We start from the raw sequence: 20,574 nt of genomic DNA, 5'->3' as shown, positions 1-20,574 counted from the left end.
CATTAATGAAGAGGAGGATTTCAAGAGTATGGGGGAATGTGGACTGGAGGAGACCAGAAATGGTGAGTCTGAGCCCTCCATGGAGGAACTGGGGAGAAAAGGCCCCCAGGGGCCCGGGAGAAGGACACTCTGCTACAGGAAAATATCTGCTGGTGGATTTATAGGCAGGGTTTGATGGACTGTGTGATGTAATCTCTTCCTTCATTGTACTTCACCATCCTCAGTTAAAAACACTGCTTTCTAGTGCTCTATGTGATTGGGTTCTTCAGGGAACTCATGAAGAAGTAATAAACTCTGCATCTCAGTGTGGTGGCATATGAAAGAAAACCCTGTGCAGGAGATGGAGTTGAGGAAGAGAAGGCAGCTGATCCCCGTGTTACCTGTGAATTCTTCAAGTTTCTGCCTAGGAAGGCAAAGAACATTAGCCTTTGAAGTCCATACTGTGCAAGCTACAGGAATAATGGTGACAGTGCATAAGGAGAAATGGTAGTTGTTAATTTTTGAGACTAATGAAAACCATTAATTCTCTTTACAAAGATGCACAGATGCATATATACACAAATCCTGCATCCAATTTTTAGGAGTATTTATTCCTTATTTCGAGGTGGAGAAACTCAGGCTTTCAGTGAAATTTGCAGTAAGACTCTAAATGAATCCAAGTGGTATTAGGCTGATGAATGGAGCATGTGGAAAAATATGTGGGATGCTGAAAAAAAATGAGAAAGAGAAAAGGTAGACGTTTCCTAAGAAATACTGGCTTGACATTTTGGTGGCTTAAAAATAGAAACATCACGAAAGAAATAACAAAGAACTGAGAACAGAGATCACTTTTGCAGGAGAGCATAACTACTCACAATGCCCACGGCTGTCTCCCAGCAAGAACCCCGGGGCACATCTGCAGGGTGCAGGGGTGGCCGGGGGACACTCTCGTTCCAACCTGAGGAGTTGTAATAGTTAAACAGTGTCCAGTGAGTGATGTTCTTTATAGTCTCTTCATTAGAAAGCTAGAATGGAAGATGGAGATGTGGGGTTGGAAGGAGCCAGGGATGGTTCAACTGTTTCCACGGGAACAACAATTAAAGTCAGAACATGCCACCATTCTACCACATAGCTTCTGCCCTACCCCTCAGCAGTCTCTACAGAAATGCCCTCCCCAGCCTTTCAGTCTATACAGGAGAGGGAGGCATTTGGCTGATGTCCTTGGGTGTTTTCCATGAAGTTCTTTTCTAAGTTACTATCTGTCCATCCATCCATCCATCTATCCATCCAACCATCTTCCAGTCATTCATTCATTCTTCTTCTTCTTTTTTAAGATTTTATTTATTTATTTGACAGAGAGAGAGCACAAGTAGGCAGAGTGGCAGGTAGAGGGAGAGGGAGAAGCAGGCTCCCTGCTGAGCAGGGACCCCCCGATGCAGGGCTCAATCCCAGGACCCCGGGATCATGACCCGAACGGAAGGAAGACGCTCAACCGACTGAGCCACCCAGGCGCCCCTCATTCTTCTTTTGAGAGTAATATTTTTCAGGGTCTATTCTGGGCAGGTAAGGTAGTGGTGACACAAGAGTGAAAAAGAGAGACAGGCCTCCCTCAGAAAGTTCACAGTCTAGGAGGTGACAAAGATGAACAATTATAAAATAGAGTGATAAGAGCTATGGGAAATACTCTCTGGGGACCAAGGAAATCCACACCAGACCATGGGGCCACAGAGAACTTCCTGGAGGCAATGACATCTGAGACAAAACCTCAGGGAGGGTTAGTCAATGAGACAGACATGGGGAGAAGCGTGGAGAGACAGGCAAGAGAAAATTCTGTCCCGTGGAGGAAATGTGAGGCTCAGGAGGGAACAGCTCACTGGGGTAGGAGGAAAACCAGAGATGAAGGTGGAGGGGTAGGCGAGTGACTTCCATACTTAGAATCTTCCAATAGTTTTCTGTTAAACTCAGGTAAAAGTTCATACAGCTAAATAATGAGGAGGAAGGGGTGGGGAAGAGGACCATCATCATCTGACCCTTCCCTTAGGTTCATTTCCCCCTTTTTCCCTCCACTCCAATCTTTGGCATCCTGCAGTTCCTTGTTTGCACCAGCTGTTCCCTCTGCTTTTTCCAATGTCTGGTAAGACTCCCCAGGTTGGGCGGGGGAAATCTGGAGTCCCTCTGTGGACTGCCATGCTCCCCTAGCTTGCCCCCACTGAAGCACATGCCACAGCATGCTGTATTGAATGAGTCTGTCTCCCAGCCTAGATGTGAATACCCTTGGAACAGGACTGTGTCTTGCTGTCTGCTGTACCCTCAGGGCCTGACATAGTGGGTGCTCCATAACCATCTAGTGACCGGTGATGGAAGGTTGGGTCAACCATGACATATCATGTCAATGGACACTTACTTGGCTGGTAAACATTTATGGCAGCTATGATGCAATATAGGAAAGGCTGCAGATAAAATATTAAGGATACCAAATGACATGTATATGATGTAAAAAAGATTACCTAAGAAAAAAGACAGTAAAGACCTGTAGCAAAATATTAACAGTGGTTGTCTTTGGCTCATAGGATTCTGGGGATATAGATATATCTTTTTCTTCACTATACTTTTCTCAATTTTCTAAAATTTCTTTAGTTAATAGGAATTATGCATAAGGAAATTATAGTTGAAAAAGGAAATTTGGTGGGCACCAGGGATTGGGGGAGTTTGTGGTCTTTACCTTGAGGTGAACATCATCCATCAGGGCCAAGAGAAATGTGTAGAGGTTCCCCAGGAAGAGTGCAAAGATGCGTCCCAGCTGCCACTTCAGTCCAATGCGTGGGTGATAATTCTCCAGGGCAGCAATGGTTTCAAACAAAGGCGGGCAAAACATACCAAGCAGGGACATCACAATTTCTACCTGAGAAATCAGGAAAGCCTGGATTACTCGTGTCCATCAATATCACTTGCTTCGCCACCATCTCTGTACCCCCCAGGGCCATGCATCTCCATCTCCTTGTTGACCCCTCCTCTGCCTCTGGAGATGCTCTCAGGTCTCCACAACTTGCTGTGTGACCTTGGCTAAGGCACCAATATGCCTGGAGCAGTCAGTATATATCCCACATATCGTAACTCTGTGACTGGTTGCCATCATGATTGTTGCTATCAGTATTGATAAAAATAGCAATTTTTCTTTTTTTTAAAAAGATTTTATTTATTTATTTCAGACACACAGAGAGAGAGAGAATGAGTGGGGGAGAGGGGCAGAGAGAGAAGCAGGCTCCTGGCTGAGCAAGGAGCCCGATGCGGGACTCGATCCCAGCACCCTGGGATCATGACCTGAGCCGAAGGCAGATGCTTAATCGACTGAGCCACCCAGGCGCCCCAAAATAGCAAATTTTCTTTGAGAAATAAATGAGTTAACATATGGAACAGTGTTTTGTGTTCTGTAAAAGTCATGAGCTGGGCAAGAGTCACTGTGGTAGCTCTTATCTCAGGAACATGGAAGACAGGAAGCTGAGATCACAGAAGGGAACTAACAGCAGAGGGATGTGGGAAAGAGTATGGCATCCGGAGTCAATTCTCTGGGTTTGAGCCCCAGCTCTATCACTTGCTGGCTTTGTAACTTAGGAAAAGTTATATAACTTCTCTGAATTTCTTTTTCTTCATGTGTAAAGTGGGAATGACAGCTCTTGTTGTGAGAGTCAGAAGAGATTGTGGACATAAGTCTACTAGCCTAGACATAAGTCTACTAGTCTGGTAAGCACTAAATTTTGGCTCCAATTTTGGGAGAATCCTGACTCGTATAACTGAACCTGATCATGGTAGAACTTTTTTTTTTTTTTTTTTTTGTAACTAAAACTGCTTATTTAGTGGAGAGTAAATCCTTGAACTGCTGACCAAAGTGCAGGTGGGTCAAATCTTCTGGGCTGGTTCTGACTCCCTTATACTCTATCACACTGACTGTTGGCTTGCCTTCTTATCACTTTCACACCTGTTCATGCAGTGCTTCACATCTGGAGGGCCATCGCCGCACCACATCCACCACCGCCCTTCTTCACATGTTTGTTTAATGCATAGCCTAATTCCTGCCTTTGCCACAAAATCCCCCTGCCTCTCCAGCTCACAAAGAACTCTCCACCTGCCACACCTCTGTAACCCAAAATGTCTTAGTTGATCACTATTCCTGCCCACTGCTGTTTGTGTTTTGCTTTATTCTTGTCAAGTCTGCTTCCTAAGGAAACTGCAATCCACTTAAGGGCAGAATCCATCTCAGGCATCTTTTGTATCCCCCTATTAGTTTGGTGACCCGATGTTTTAGATAAGTTAATTGTAAATAGCATGTAGCTTAAAAAAATTCATGGTGATTATTATTGCCTTTATTTTTAAAAAGATTTTATTTATTTACTAGAGAGTAAGAGTGAAAGAGAGAGCACAGAGGGAGAGGGAGAAGCAGATCCCTGCTGAGTAAGGAGTCTGATGTGGGGCTTGATCTCAGGACCCTGGGATCATGACCTGAGCTGAAGGCAGACGCTTAACCAACTGCGCCACACAGGCGCCCCTATTATTGCTTTTAAACTGTAGTTTTAATCCATTTACATTTATTGTAATCACTGACATTAATTCTATCTGATTTTATGCTTTCCATTTGTCTTACCAGTTGCACATTTCTTTTTCTATCCTTTTTTGCTTCGTGGGAAGAGATAGATTTTCTTATTATTTAATTTATTTAGCTCATGATTCTGTGGGTCCGTATTTTTTCTCTGGGCTTAGGTAGGTAGTTCTTTTGCTGGCCTCACGTGGATTCATTCATGTATCTATGGTCAGCTGATGGTTGATGGCTTCATTCATATGTCTGGTAGTTGACTGGCTATCATGGAGAGTGATGAGTTAACTGGGCCATGTGTCTCTCATCATTCAACAGGCTAGCCTGGAACTGTTCACATGGTGGAGGTCTCAGGGTTTCCAAGAGGGCAAGTTCCAATACACAAGCATTTTTCAAGTCTGCTTATATCATGGTTGCTATTGTCTTATTGCTAAAGCAACTCACATGGTTAAACTAGCTGGATTCCAAGGGTGGGGAAGTAGATTCTACCTCTTCATGAGAGAAGCTAGAAAATCATATTGCAAAGAAACATAGGATTATAAGAAGGGGAAGAACTTGTAGCCATTTTGCCAACTACTAAAGATATTAAATTCCCAAGAGATTTATGGGTTCAATATAATCACAATGAAACTTTAATGAGTTTTATTGTGAATCTTGATAAGAGAACTCACTCTGCCAGATATCAAGACATACTTCAAGGCCATAGTTTATCAGTGTATTTTTTAGTGCAGGAACAGATAAATAAACCAATGGAATAGAATAGAGAGCCCAGAATCACACTCACACAGATACTTGATTTATGATGTATGGCACCGTAGAGCTGTGAAGAAAGGATCACCTTTTTAATAGTGGGTGCTAAGACAACTTACTATTCAGTTGACTGACATGCTAATTATAATCCAGCCTTGACAACCTATAAAAGCCTAATAAGAGGTGACTCTTTGTTAAAACTTAACTGGAAAGGGGTGTAATTTCACTTTTTAAAACATGTCCTATAATCCAGATTTTCAATAATTCAGCTGAATTGCATAGGAACCAGTATAATTTCCATGTTTGCCCTCAGTATTCACTTCTACAGAGATGTCCTTTTTACCTCATTTCTTTCATACCAGCTGACATTTTGCATTTTGGAGAATTCCTGGGATCGCTTCACCACAAAGTAAATGAGGTACCCACTTCCACACAAACAGCAGATGATAAGAAAGTTGGCCAGGACCCGGAGAAATCTTGTCAGATGGATATTTTCTTCTTTGTTACTCTCTTGTTCATCCACTATTGATTCCTTAATGTGTGGAAATAAGATGTGAATAATGACAGGCCAGGAACCAATGGGAACCATCATTGTTGGCTTCCTGAGATGACTACTTACTATATTTTCATAAATGAAATAATACAGAGGAGGTGGGGCAGAGCACTCTTGCCCTATGGGGAATTATTTTATTATTATTATTTTTTTAAGATTTATTAATCTATTTTTAGAGGGAGAGTGAGAGCACACAAGAGGTGGGGAGGGGCTGAGGGAGAGGGAGAGGGAGAGAGAGAATCTCAAGTGGACTCCACACCCAGCACGGAGCCCCACGTGGGGCCCAATGAGGGGCCTGATCCCATGACCCCAAGATCATGTCCTGACCCAAAATCAAGAGTCTGATGCTCAACTGACTGAGCCACCCAGGCACCCCAAGTATTATTTTCTTTAAGAAGATAGATCTTGTTGAGGCGCCTGAGTGCCTCAGTCATTAAGCGTCTGCCTTTGGCTCAGGTCATGGTCCCAGGATCCTGGGATCGAGTCCCGCATCAGGCTCCCTGCTCCTCGGTAAGCCTGCTTCTCCCTCTCCCACTCCCCCGCTTGTGTTCTCTTTCTCGCTGTGTCTCTCTCTGTTAAATAAATAAATAAAGTCTTTGAAAAAAAAAGAAGATATATCTTGTTGTTATTGCCATTTTGGTATATGTGATAACAAAAGCTTAGATTTATTGAATACTTACTGTATGCCAGATGTGGTGCTAAACACTTGCTTTGCATCATCCCTCCTAATCCCAGTAACAAACCAATGAAGTAGTTTCTATTATTACCCATGTCATAGATACTATGGCCCAGAGAGATCTCAGCAACTGTCTGACTGGGATTGTTTTAAAACTATAGATCAAATAGATTAAATGAAATGTTAACAATACTGAGTCTTCTAATCTGGGGGCCAGCAAACATTTTCTATTAAGAGCCATATAGTAGGGGCACCTGGGTGGCTCAGTCGGTTGAGCGTCAGATTCTTGATTTTGGCTTGGGTCATGATCTCAGGGTTGTGAAATCGAGCCCTGAGTAGGCCTCCAGGTTCAATGCAGAGTCTGCTTGTCCCTCTTCCTCCCCCAACTTGTACTCTCTCTCTCTCTCTCAAATAAATAAATTTTTTTTTCTTTAAAGAGCCATATAGTAAATAGTTTTGGCTTTGCAAGCCATGTCGTCTCTTTCACAACTACTCAGCTATGCCATAGTACATGAAAGCAATCACTGACAATATGGAAATAAATAGGCATGGTTTTGTTTCAATAAAATCTTATATCCAAAAATAGGCAGCAGGCTGGATTTACCCCTGGGCCATAATTTGTTGATCTCTGTCTAATCTATGAACATGGTATATCTCCATTTATTTAGGGTTTCTTAATTTTTTTCAGAAATGCCTTATATTTTTTGGTGTAGCAGTCTTGTATATTTGTTTTTGTTGTTGTTGTTAACTCTATGCCTAAGAATTTTATGTGATTTATGTAATTTTATTGTAAATAGGATTAAAATTATTTTCTAGTGGTTTGCTGTTGTATATAAAAATACAATAGTCATATATATGTGTGTATATATATATATATATATATATTTTTTTTTTTTTTAAGTAGGCTTCATTTCCAGCATGGAGGCCAATGCAGGGCTTGAACTCATGACCTGAGATCAAAATCTGAGCTGAGATCAAGAGTCAGATACTTAACCGACTGAGCCACCCAGTCACCCCTAGATTTTTTATTATAAACTTTTCATCCTGCATCAGTAACTCTCTATGAAGACAGAAATAGTATGTGGCAGACCCAAGAGAGTAAATGAGGTCTCCTGATTACCAAAGTACCTGGAAGGAGACTTTCCTAATCAATGAACAGTTACTGTATTCAGGTTCAGGTTTAACTAATTTATCAAGCAGTTAATATGCACTAGCTCATGCAGTTTTCATATGTGCCCTGTTATATAAGGTTATTATCTCTGGTTTTAATAGACTCAGAGAAAAAGCCTTCACCTTGCCAGATGTTCAAAGTGTTTTATAGACATGACTTTTTTGTCTCTCTTGGGTAGGCCTGGAGGAAGAGGCAAAGCCCCTTTGACCCTTCTCCTGCCCTTGGATGCTCTGCCAGTGGCGCCCCGCCCCCCGCCGCCCCATTCCTGGGAGAAGGAGAAGAGAGGAGAGCCCAGCCAGCTCCCTGTGCTACCCACTGCCAAGCTGTCAGGACTGTAGGCTCACGAAACCCATGTAGTGAGCTGCTGAGCCCAAGCTCTGCTCCTGGTGGGCGTACCTGCCATTTGTAGGCATTGGTAAGTGGGTAGCTACCAGGAAGGCCCAGAAGAGAACAGAAGGAAGAAGAAAAGACAATTAAGTGTGTTGTAAATCTGACCTTTGGCAGGTCCTGGGGGAAAGAAAGTCTGACTGATCAGACAGGAGAAATATTGAACTATCAAGAACTCTGGATGGTTTTTACAGACATGGAGGAAAAAATAAGGTGTGCTGCACTTCAGCATACTAGTTTCTGCCTTCATTGATTTGTTTACCCTTAGGTTTGCTTTTATTTTATAAAATAGAGATGTGTAGGCCACTTCACATATCTTTCATGAACAAATTAATGAGATAATTAAATCGGGAGTTGCTGCACATTTAATTGACTCCCCCCACCCACCCAAACCAGGGTTCTCAACTCTTTCTGGGATTTCTAATCACTCAGGGAGCTTTTAAATAATTCAATGCCAGGAATCCCCCAGCCCCTGACCAATTATACCAGAATGTCTGGGGGTTTGGGCCCAAAAGATTTTTAAAGCTGCTTAGGTGATTCAAACATGCATCAAAGGTTGAGAACTGCAGCCCCAAATGAGTCCTTCCAGGTTCTCTGGCAGAAAAGAGTTCCACGAGGAAACAGTCAGGACCAGGTCCCAGCATCCGTGATTCTCCGCCGTATTAGGAAACAGATGGTGGGTAACAGCCATGAGCATTCTTTCTTGAAGGCTTGAGAGCTAGGATCACACCTCTAATAGTAAAGCTCTTTCCACAAATTACTTGGGGATATTATTTACCATGCCCTATGCTCATTAGGTGAAGTCTCCTAATGAGCAGAGGGACCCAAAGCTCCCCCAGGACGTGGGAACTACCCTGGGGCGCCTACCTTGAAGCTGGTGGTGATGGAGGCATATTTGTTGTCGGCCGTCTCTGAATTCCCAATCAGGTAATCCCAGCTGGTGAACATCTTGAAGCTGAATGTGAAGTTAGCACTCTCCCCGTCGCTTGCACTGCCCTGGGTATTGCTGGCCATCCTGTAGGGTACATACCACTGCTGTTAGCCCAAGGGAACCTTGGCCTCAGCTGGTCTGGGGCACAGGTAGCAGGCATCCAATGAAGAGAAAGAGCCAAGATGATTCGAATTGAACTAATGATAGCCAGGGTGTCTTCCAACCCAGATCAGAGTCCACAGCAAGCACGCATGGTATCATCTGGATAATGAACCACTGAGCCGTGTTTTCTACCCTGACATCTGTTTTCCTGTAGCTTGACTCATCTGCCAATGTTGTTTGAGAACCCTTTATGGGGACTCTATTCTCAAGCAGGAACAACCCCTTCTAATTCACCTATTTCCTTGAACAGAAAAGATATTTATTTTCTGATATGAAATCCAATAAGCCTTGAGGTAGTTGTTACTGCAACTGGTGACATGTACATCCTTCTCTTAAGCAAACTTGGTTGAAAGTCCCTTGGACCTGCCTTGTTACCCACCCATTTTATCCTACCTATCCTCATCCTTGCTGTGGGAATCAGAATTCCAAGCAGGTCCTCTATCAGATACAGCATGTGTACAGGAGAGTTTGTGCCTCTCTATCTTATGTGTTGGCTTTTGGGATTTGCTATTCCATGGGCTTAGTTGACTCAGAGTTTTGGTTCATCAGGGAAACCTTCTGTATCCCTATACTTATCTGGGATAATAACAGGGAACATTGCAACAACATGAGGGCTAAGAATAAAAGCAAGCCTATTTCCCCTGATAGATCTGGCTGGGCAGCCACCCAGCATCCAGTGGTGACTATCATGTGCTGGGCAGTCCCTTGCGAACAGTAACATTTTCCCCTGAGATGATGTGACAGAAAGCCATGCTAAGCCCGCACACTGCTTTTTTGGAGTTTCTAACCCCTGCTCTACTCCTCTCCTGCAGACACAGCTACCTGTGCTCTTCCGGGAGGAATGACCTCATGTGGCCCTGCTGAAGGGGGGTGGGCCCTGGTAGTCAGGTTTGTGCGGGAGACTGTGCCTCCTCACCCTGCACCAGCCTGTGCTGATTGGGGTCCCCTGGCTTAGAAGAAGGCTATTCATGGGCCAAAGTTTTTCTTCAGAGGATATAAATTAAGAGACACAGACATATTAAAAGGCCGTTTCTGACCACAGAGACAGGTAGAGTTGGGGCCAGAGAGGACACCATGGTTAATCACACCACATATGTTCTTTTGTGTTTTTTACATGCAAGCTAGAGTTAAAGAGGAGCAGAAGAGTTTTTCTGAGGAAGCTGAGCTCTGGGGAAAGCGAAAACAGACTTTGAAGACTTCTCCAGCCTTACCTTACCAGGTACCTGCTCACTCTCAAACCACACTGGCCTTTTGACAGGTTTTGGAACTCACTAGGATATTTGCTGCCTCAGGGCCTTTGCACATGCTCCTTTTTTGTGTAAAATGCTGTGCCCCAGACTTACAGTGTGACTGGCAGTTCTCAGCATCATGTAAAGATGTTTCTATCCCATTTCCCAAAACTTCCCGTATTATCCTGTTTATGTCTTTTTTTTTTTAAGATTTTTTTTTTTTAATTTATTTATTTGACAGAGAGATAGCACAAGTAGGCAGAGCGGCCGGCAGAGGGAAAGGGAGAAGCAGGCTCTCTGCTGAGCAGGGAGCCCGATGTGGGGCTCGATCCCAGGACCCTGGGATCATGACCTGAGCCGAAGGCAGACGCTTAACGACTGAGCCACCCAGGCGCCCCGTGTTTATGTCTTTTATATCACATATGACAATCCATATCTGCTTTATATATCTCCTTGTTTTCTCTCTAAATCCCCACAGGAAGGTAAGGAGGCACAGACTGGCCTGTTTGTGTGAAGAAAATGAAAAGCCTGTAAAAGAGATGGTCATACTTACGATCTAATGACAATCATCAGGCTATAGCCGAACACGCTGACCCCCACCATAAAGTACGCCATGGGCAACCTGTACCTCAGCCACCCGATAGTCCTCTGGTTGTTGTAGTAGCCATAGAAGAGAGCAGAATACTTGATGTAACCCTGTGGGACAGGTCCAAATGCTCTGGGTTTGTAAGCTTAGCACAGATGGTCATCAGACACTTTCATTCTACCTGGGATTTCTTTCTCAGGGGTTTAATGGGAGTCTGAGGGGTGAAAGGAAGAATTCTGGGTGTCCTTGTTCTTCCTTTAACTTCCCCCAGTTGCTCCAGAGTCTATCCATGTCTCCGCGTCTCTCCTTCATTCTCTTTATTCTCCATTATATAGAATGCATACAGATACAGAACAAGAAGGAGAGCATTGCTAACATTCCAGATACAATTAGGGGTAAAGGTGTGTGTGTGCGTGTGTGTGTGTGTGTGTGCGCGCACATGCACAAAGAGCTCCAAATTCTTTCCCCCTCACATTTCCAGGGTCTTACTGTAACACTCTGGAAGTAGGCGGGAGTCTGTGAGATTTCTCAGTACAAAACTTACAAAGAAAATGATATGGTTACAAGGCTTACAGTCTAATCTGAATCTTTTTTTTTTTTTTAAAGATTTTATTTATTTATTTGAGAGAGAATGAGATAGAGAGAGAGCATGAGAGGGGGGAGGGTCAGAGGGAGAAGCAGACTCCCCGCCGAGCAGGGAGCCCGATGCGGGACTCGATCCCGGAACTCCAGGATCATGACCTGAGCCGAAGGCAGTCGCTTAACCAACTGAGCCACCCAGGCGTCCCTCTAATCTGAATCTTAAGTTTTGTTTCATTTTGGTTTTTAGGTATAATTGGTTTAGGTATAATCAGTACACTTTTCAGGTGTAATATTAGCTTAGAATTTTAGCGTTTCTTTTACGTCTTTGCTGAAGGTAAAACGGGATTATTCTGGCCTCACACAGATATGGAGTTGGAAAGGGGAGGCAAATCTTAATAGTCTTTTCATATACTTGAGGCTGTTTCTTCTTTGATATACCTAAACTCAATAATAAATAGTCGTCCCCTATTAGTTGTAATGTGGAACATGAATCACATAATAAACTTGTCATACCTTGTTACATTAAAATCCACTGCACTCCCCAAAATACTGAGTAATTGAAAAGAGAAAAATGCTAACTTTGCAGTAGAGAATTCTGACAGATGCTACTTTACCCAAGAGATTATTTAAAAAAAAACACATTTAAAAAAAAGAAAAAAAATTTACCATTGGTAACAACAACAACAACAACAAAACAGAGGATTATTGTTGAATAAATTCAGTTTGTTTTGGGCAGATAGGATGTTTCCATAGGGGTCCTTGAGCAAAATAAAGAATAAAAGAAATCCTTAGTGGTAGTACACAGTAGTAGTAGCATATATAATACTTAGTAGGATAGAAGTGTAGTAGTTATTTGGAACACCCTTACTCCAAATGACTTGGAAAAATACTCCATCTCACTTCCACACATACCTGAGAAGTATGAACCTGACCTGAACTTGAACCTGAGCATGAACGACGGCAGCAGCAATGACCTGTTGCCTGAGCCATCACAGCCAGGCTTCCCAGCCTCAGGAACTCCTTAGAGCTGCAGACCGAGGTCCCCAAAGGCATAGGGGTGAGGAGACTCAGAAGGAGGGAGGGGTGTTCCAAGCCGTGTCCTGAGCAAAAGCAGTGGGGCACTGGTATGTGATGCATTCAGGGACTTCCCCCAAACTTGATAAATATTGGAACTTAAAGTATGAGGTCTGAGACAGAAATGGAGCTGGAGAGGGAGGGAGCAGCCAGGTGGTGAACAGTTCTTTCTTAAACCTGATTTAAAACACTGGATTTTATTCCATTTGGGAATGGGAATAAATGAATATCAGATGTAGGGAAGCGATGCGGACAGGTTTGCATTTCAGAAAGATCACTCTGGCAGCAGAGGGAATGAAGATTTTTAGGAGCCGAGTCAAAGCAGGAAGCAGAGGTAGAAGATTCTGACATGGTCCTGGTACGGTGGGGACATGATTCAAAGAAGAGGCAAGAGGGATAGAGAAAGGGGGACTGAATCAAGATAGAGTTAGTGGTTGATTGGTTGTGTGTGTGTGTGGGGGGGGGTGGTAGTGAGGAAGAGGAAGAAGTGTAGGATGACTTTCAGGTTTCACACTTGAATGATTGGGTGAATGGGGTGGTTCCAGTAAAGGAGATGGGAAAACGCAATGTGGGTTTGGCTGGGTAGATGTTGAATTTGAGGAGCAGATAGGATATTCAGTTGAGGATGCCATGTGAAGCTTGGGAATGGCGGAACTGGTGATAGCCCTGGAGTCTTCCTGTGGGTATGAGGAGAGAAAAGCATCCTATAGGATCACTTACATGGATCTGGCAGAGAGAAAGGAACAGTGTGTGGCTGCAGAAAGGACCCATGAAGGGGACTTAGGAGGACATGGTTGGCTAGTTCATTTGGCATATGTGGACCCCATTTGAGTTAAGCGCTACCGGTTTTCCAATGACTAAATGCAATATTTCACACTTATCCATGCAAATTTTAGGCCTTACAATCACATGATAGAAGTGCATTGGCATGTTGGGGATGGTACCTCAAAATCCCAAAGGACAGAAAAATCCATGGCTTTTTCTTCTTCAGCCCGAGGTACTGTCTTTCTGGGAATACTCCCATAGGGCACGCCCATCAGTACCTTGTGTAGGGACAGAACGACAAGATGAAGCATGCAGAAAATACAAACACATGGAGACATTCATATACCGGGTGAAACATTTCCCTTCTCAGAGCAGGAAATACCTACTTTCTTCTTTAGATAACATTAATCACTTTCCTGGTTTTAGAACTATCACATACTCATTGTAGAAAATGTGAAAAAGTACAGAAGAGCATTTAAAAAATTCCCCATCACTTGGGTGCCTGGGTGGCACAGTCATTCAAGCGTCTGACTCTTGGTTTTGGCTCAGGTCGTGATCTCAGGGCTATGAGATGGAGCCCCAAATCCAGCTCTGCACTCATCACGGAGTCTGCTTGAGATTCTCTCTCCCTTTCCCTCTGCCCCTCCTGCTTGTGCTCTCTCTCTCTCAAATAAATAAATAATAAATAAATCTTAAAAAAAAATTCCCTATCACCTCCATATCCCAAAGATAATGACTGTTAGATATTCATATATTTCCTTATGGTTGCTTCTGAGTTTTATATATATTTTAGTCTGATTATTTAGCTTAATATAATTTTATGACCAATTCTTTATGGCCTATGGTATGTCTCAAAATAAAATGACTTCAAAATATTTAATCCCATATATCTATCATAAATTTACTTAACAAATCACCTGTTGTTGGACATTAGAATATTGCTAGTTCTTCACATGTACATAGTTCTGTTATTAATAACCTAATATATATGCCTGTTTTTGCATCCTTAATTCTAAAAAAAATCAGAATTGTATGAAGTTTACATACTGATTTAGGAAGGATTGACTTCTTTTTTTACAATATTAAGTTTTCCCTTCTAAGAACATATCCTCCTGTGTATTCAGTCGTATTTTGGTCCTGTAATGCTTGATGGTGTTCCTCACAGAAATCTTCTAATTTGTCAGATTTCCCTTGGAAAAGATCCCAGGCCAACACTCTGAAGACCTGGGATCTCATTCACTACAAACTTACTGTGTGACTTTGCACAAGTTGCTTATTCCTTTTCTGTCTCTCAATTACTCATCTATAGGCAGGGATGCACCTACATCCGTAATAAGATTATATCTGGGGGAATAGTGAGGAATACTATTTAAATGCAGGGTTCTTTTTTTTTTTAAGATTTTATTTATTTATTTGAGAGAGAGACAGAGCATAGAGGCAGAGGGAGAAGCAGACTCCCTGCTGAGCAGGGAGCCCGATGTGGGGTTCGATCCCAGGACCCTGGGATCATGACCTGAGCCGAAGGCAGACGCTTAAGTGACTGAGCCACCCAGGCATCCCTAAATCCAGGGTTCTTAAAAAAAATAAATTATGATACAACGCATTCTATTTCTCCCTTTTTTCAGGGTAAAGAAAAAAACTTACTAAGATGTTAATTCTCCACTGATCTTAAAGTAAAACAAAAGATAGAAAAATGTAGGATCCACTTCTTAATTTAGAAACACAAATATTTTGAGCACCCCCCTCCTGTTTGTTTGGCTGGATTGGCCTAGGGGATTGGAGGTGCCCCTCCCTGCCCATGGGGCACAGGGGCCACCTGAGACCCTGGGTGGGCCACCAGGCTGCATGGCTGAGCAGGTGACCTCTTTGAGGAAGAACTGGCATCAGCCTTTCGGGAAGTGTGAGAAATGTGGAAAGACTCTGATGTCAGGGGGCCATGCTGAGCATGAAGGCAAGCCTTACTGCAATCATCCCTGCTATGCCGCCATGTTTGGGCCCAAAGGCTTTGGGCGGGGTGGAGCTGAGAGTCCCACTTTCAAGAAAACCCAGGTCGTGGAAATGCTATCCCTGGCTGCGCATTGGGCCACTGCCCTTCCAGGCTGATTCCAGGCCTTATCCCCAGGCACCCAGGGCTCCCCTCTAGACTCCCATGCCCTCAAAAAAGCTGAACACTCCAAAAAAAGAAAAAAAAAAAAGGAACACAAGTGTTTTGGTTCCATTCTTTGCCCTGAACTATCTGGGCAATGAATAGGAGTAGAGAACTTAAAATGAATGACTAATTCTTTGTCAAACAGAGAGTATTTGATTAATATAAATGAGGATGGTGGTCATAATAAGCCTCAACACTACCTAAAGATCTAGGAAGCTCTTGTCTTACCTCTGGGATGATAACTAGACCAAATATTAAGCCAAAAAGGACGAGGTTAACTCCGTACATCCATCGGAGAAAGATGAAATATGATGCCACGGAAGAACCAAAGTGACCTGGCATAAGAAAAGGCAGCAGGATTTACATGTTGTGGATGGAGGAAGGTAACACGACCAAGCACTTCGTGAGTGTGATGGATTCAGTTTGCACGTCAGTCTGTGGAACGGATAGTCCAGATAAATAACCTGAGGCTATGTGGGGCTAACCAAAGTACCTATGCTCCCGCAATCAGAAAATGAAGAAACACGATTTAAATCTTGGCCTGACTAGCTCAAAGCCCATTCTGTTTTCTTTCTTTTTTTTTTTTAAAGATTTTTTATTTATTTATTTGAGAGAGAGAGAATGAGAGAGAGCAAGCACATGAGAGGGGGGAGGGTCAGAGGGAGAAGCAGACTCCCCGCCGAGCAGGGAGCCCGATGCGGGACTCGATCCCGGGACTCCAGGATCATGACCTGAGCTGAAGGCAGTCGCTTAACCAACTGAGCCACCCAGGCACCCCCATTCTGTTTTCTAACACCACAGGACCTGTGAAATGGTCTGACCAGCGGGTCAAGAACACAATCCAAGCCCTTGGAAAGCTCTTTAGTAAACCAGCTAAACACAGCTACGCCAAAATACTCACTTTCAATGTCCTTGATCTTCATTTCCCAGGGTATACATTGAGTCTTGAAATTATCAAAGTCTCTCTTAAACTTGACCCACTTCTGAAATTAAACAGGTAATATACTCAGTTCATTAACGTGCTGCCTTGGGGCCTGGAGGGACACACTGGGGGGACATGCTGATGCTGACGTGTGAACACCAAAGTTCAGGAGCGGGGTGAGCGAGAAGCCAGCACAGCATAATGCCTGTGTTTGTCTGTAGCGCTGATAAAATTTCACGTTTGGACAGTGTATATATGAACTTAGGAATTCTGTATATACTTTTGGCTTGGGGGATCAAATTGGGTTAGCAACCTCTGATGCAACTTTTTTTTTTTTTTAATCTTAAAACAAACATTCAAGGGGGAAAAGAAATCTCACAACTCTCACATCCACATTTGGCAGACAGCCAAGTGCCTAAATCTGATAGGAATTGTTGCGTACGCCCAGCCATGTTGGAATTGGTAGAACCTCAACCCATGGCTTCCGTTCTTTTCCTGGTGAGAACAACAGCCTGTTTTTTTTGTTCTTGTTTTTGTTTTTCTGAAAGGAGTTAGGAAGGCATTTTGCTTCTTTCCACGGTCCCTTCCCAGCTCCAACACTCAGAGTTTGTACCAGTTGGAAACCTGAGTAGCTGTCTGTCTACTGATTGGGTGAAAATTTGTCAATCTCAAGGGGGTTGTTCTCCAAAAACCCTACTCCTTGGAAATACATCCATTTGGAACTTAAATAAAAAACTCATAAAAAACAGCGGACAAAGAGGTAGTGGGGAGAAGATCCTAAGATCAGTTTCTATTATTACAAAGGTCTAAGAACTTGCTCATGAAGGAAGTGAGGTTTCCCGTGTAAATTCACTAAAGGCTCAAAATGAAAATTTATCTGAAGGGATCAGATACGTTTCCAGAATTGCAGGCTTTGAAGTATCTTGATGGGATGATTGCTATACAAGGAAGGAAGCCACCTGTCGAAAAGGATGGTAGTCACAGGTACAATAGAGAAGAGGAACGTGTAAGCAAAAGCCTGGTTGATAACAATGGCAAAGCTATCCCTAAAACAGGAAGGGGTGTGGAGAATAACAGATGGTGGGCATTGGGCATTCCAGTCCCACTGCTTTATCTACCTTCCCTAGCTCTGATTCCACGCTCAAAATTCATTGTTGGTGGCTTATTTGGCTTTCTATGTAAGTCTGTCTATAAAGGAAGCATTGCCCATCACCTGGGCTGTGAGTATTTTGGATTCTATGGTAGTGATTTGTGGCTGCAAGTTAATAGATAGGAGTTGGGATTATGGTTTAGCTACCCACATAAAGTAACTCTACTATCAAAAAATAAAAGGTGCAGCTGATGTGAACTCTTCACATTGCCAGTTCTCTCATGGTTATTTCTCCTTGTAAATTAATAATCCAGCACCTGGTTTTACCTATCAGTCTCAGAAGCTTTATTAATATGAGTCTTCCCCCCGAGGGATGGATCCCCTGTCAGTGTGCTGATAAAATCAGTACAGGATATAGACTTGCAAGAACGAGGGCCAAGAGGGATAATGAACATTGCCAAGGGAGGCTCCTGGGGACAGCCTGCCAGTTAGTTGATCACTTGGCAACCATCTGACAGCCCCTCGAGGCTGTGGGCATCTTGGCCTGAAAAGTGATGCCCTGGAGGTGGGGCAGAGGCCGAGAAAGTCTTGGAGAAGCTCAGCATTGAAGCTCTTATCCTTCATTGGTTTAGAGAATCAGAAAACTGGGATGGAGTGTGGCCAGGAGAAGACCCCAGCTCCCTTCCTCAGAGCCACATGAGATGGTAGCTGCAGTCCTGGGACTGGGTTATTAAATGTGCAAGTTGTCTTGTTCTCCAGCTCTATATAGAAAAAGGATTTCAGATAGTGGGTGAACAAGATGTGGGCAAGCTACGCATTCTGTGAATGAAATCCAGATCTGAATGACTGAGACACCCAGTGAGGTCTGAGAAATAGTATCGCAGAACAAGGAAAAGGGGACAAGACTCTGCAATTTTTGAAAAGCATTTAGGCTACATAACTAATTTTGAGAAATCATTCACCATTCTTACTGGGATACAATAAATAGGGTTTCTAAGTAAAAGATAATTTGGGATTTTAAAAAGAACATAAGTGAAGTGTGGAAGGATTACAAGGTAGCTAAAAGCTCAGTAATCGAAGGAAAATAAACATTAGATGTAATAAAGACTATAATTGAAACAGAAGAAAATGGATTCAATGATATTGCGAATAAACCTGAGAAATTTCTGAGAATGCAAAGAGAGAAAACAAAGAATTTAAAGCAACGAAGGAAGGTAAACACAGACAGGATTGACAGCCATCCTCTTCCTAGGGAAGAAGCTAGAACTATTTGCTAAACAGAATTATTTATCGAAGGTATATTTGAAGAGCACATTCCTCAGTTGGAGAAAAAAAAAAAAGACGTAAGCATGCAGTTAAGTGGTAAATAGTTTCTAGATAAAATTAATAAAATGACCCATGGATAGTCATCAAGCAATAAAACTGAAAAAAGGAGAAAAAAAATAGTATTAGGAATAAAAAAGACCCAAACCCAACATATACAGAAAGTAATTCCAAAAATTATGGGACCACCATCTGCAACTTTTTGATAATACATATGAAGATCTTAATGGAATGAATGGGTTTTGGGAAGAATATGAAATATCCAAACATCCCCCAAGAAAAAGATAAAACTCAAATGCACTCCAATGAACAAAGAATACATGAAAAACTATCCAGGTGTTATATAAAAATGGATGATTTATCAAACAATGTGTCTGGGTTTGGGGCTTGGGAAATAAGATCTCAGTGCTTTAACCTCATCAGTTTTGTGAGTTTACAGTTCTTCACTGGAGAAGAAACAAATCTCAGATACACTGCAGTCCTAGCAGATAAATGGAGAGAAATTGACAGGAGATAGTTTCTATTCCTGGACAAATATGCTGGTCAGCTTGACCTCGCACTGAGGATTCTGGGGGAGCTGAACAGAAATGGAGAGCCTGGGCAGGTGCCTGTGATGGTCACCGGGGTTCAGAAGCTGAGCAAGCCCTTCCGAGGGTTTGGCTTACTGCCTCTGCACCACCTACCTTAGCCACCAGCATCCTATAGGCATAGAGTCGCTTGCCTTTCCCCTTTCCCAAGACTCCTTCGTACTTCTCCACAAATTCTTGGGCCTCCCTGGTTAGGAAAAAAAAAGGGGGGGGCGGTGGTAGAGGCAGAACTTCGATTAACACCAAACGAAAAGAAATCTGAACTATGAGAGAGCATGTGTGTATGTGGCTGAAAGCCTGAGTGTTTTTATACCCCTAGTTAGAATGTAAGCTCCGTGAAGGCAGGGTATTTTGTCTGTTTCGTTCATGGAAGTTTCCCAAATGCTAAGAATAGTGCTTAATACATGGTAGGCACCTGTAGGCAGAATTTTGGCCCCCACGACTTTCGCCCCCTGGTGGCACACCCATGAATGGCAAAAGGAACTTGGCAGATGGAATGAAAATTCCGGAATTTAAAATAGGGAGATTATCCCGGATTCTCTGGAAGGGCCCAGAGGAATCACATGAGCCCTTAAACCCAGAAGAAGAGAGAGAGAGTCAGGGAGAGAGAGACGTGGCAGAGGGGGAAGTCAGAGAAATTAGAAGCAAGAGGAATCTCCACCCTCTGTTGCTGGGTCCCTCGAGAGAAAGCCACATGGAAAGCAAGAGAAGGAAGCAAATTCTGCCAAAAACCAGCGAGCTTGGAAGAAGACCTCTAGCCCCACAAGGGAACCTCAGCCCTGCTGATACCTTGATTTTAGCGGGGTGAGACCCTGCGCAGGGAATCCAACCATGCCACAGCTGGATTTCTGACCAGCCCACTGTGAGCTGGTAGCTAAAGGAGTATCGTCCTAAACAGTTATATTTGTGGCCCATTTGTTGCAGCAGCAATAGAAACAGACACAGCAAAACAGGTGAAGGGGACGAAGGGGTAAAAAATTCCAGTTATAAAATAAATAAGTCATGGGGATGTAAAGTACAGCCTAGGGAATATAGCCAATAATATTGTAATAACGTTGAATGGTGACAGA

The 20,574-nt window shown here is 43.1% G+C and overlaps 1 protein-coding gene across 1 annotated transcript in view; it reads right to left on the bottom strand.

The window, feature by feature from the left end:
- The window catches only part of TMC2 (transmembrane channel like 2), a 60,943-nt gene that overhangs the window by 19,845 nt on the left and 20,524 nt on the right, over nt 1–20,574 (bottom strand). The window contains exons 5-13 of the mRNA XM_032419959.1: nt 19,601–19,691; nt 16,484–16,565; nt 15,811–15,917; nt 13,613–13,711; nt 10,980–11,122; nt 8,972–9,119; nt 5,661–5,849; nt 2,702–2,881; nt 855–1,004 (exon numbers count right to left, since the gene is read on the bottom strand). Of these exons, the coding sequence (XP_032275850.1) occupies nt 855–1,004; nt 2,702–2,881; nt 5,661–5,849; nt 8,972–9,119; nt 10,980–11,122; nt 13,613–13,711; nt 15,811–15,917; nt 16,484–16,565; nt 19,601–19,691 (1,189 nt within the window). The remainder of the gene's footprint in view (nt 1–854; nt 1,005–2,701; nt 2,882–5,660; nt 5,850–8,971; nt 9,120–10,979; nt 11,123–13,612; nt 13,712–15,810; nt 15,918–16,483; nt 16,566–19,600; nt 19,692–20,574) is intronic.

Source organism: Phoca vitulina, unplaced genomic scaffold (assembly GCF_004348235.1).
Source record: "Phoca vitulina isolate PV1807 unplaced genomic scaffold, GSC_HSeal_1.0 scaffold22, whole genome shotgun sequence".
NCBI lineage: Eukaryota > Metazoa > Chordata > Mammalia > Carnivora > Phocidae > Phoca > Phoca vitulina.
The sequence above is the reverse complement of the archived record's forward strand: the minus strand, read 5'-3'. Positions and strand labels throughout refer to the sequence as shown.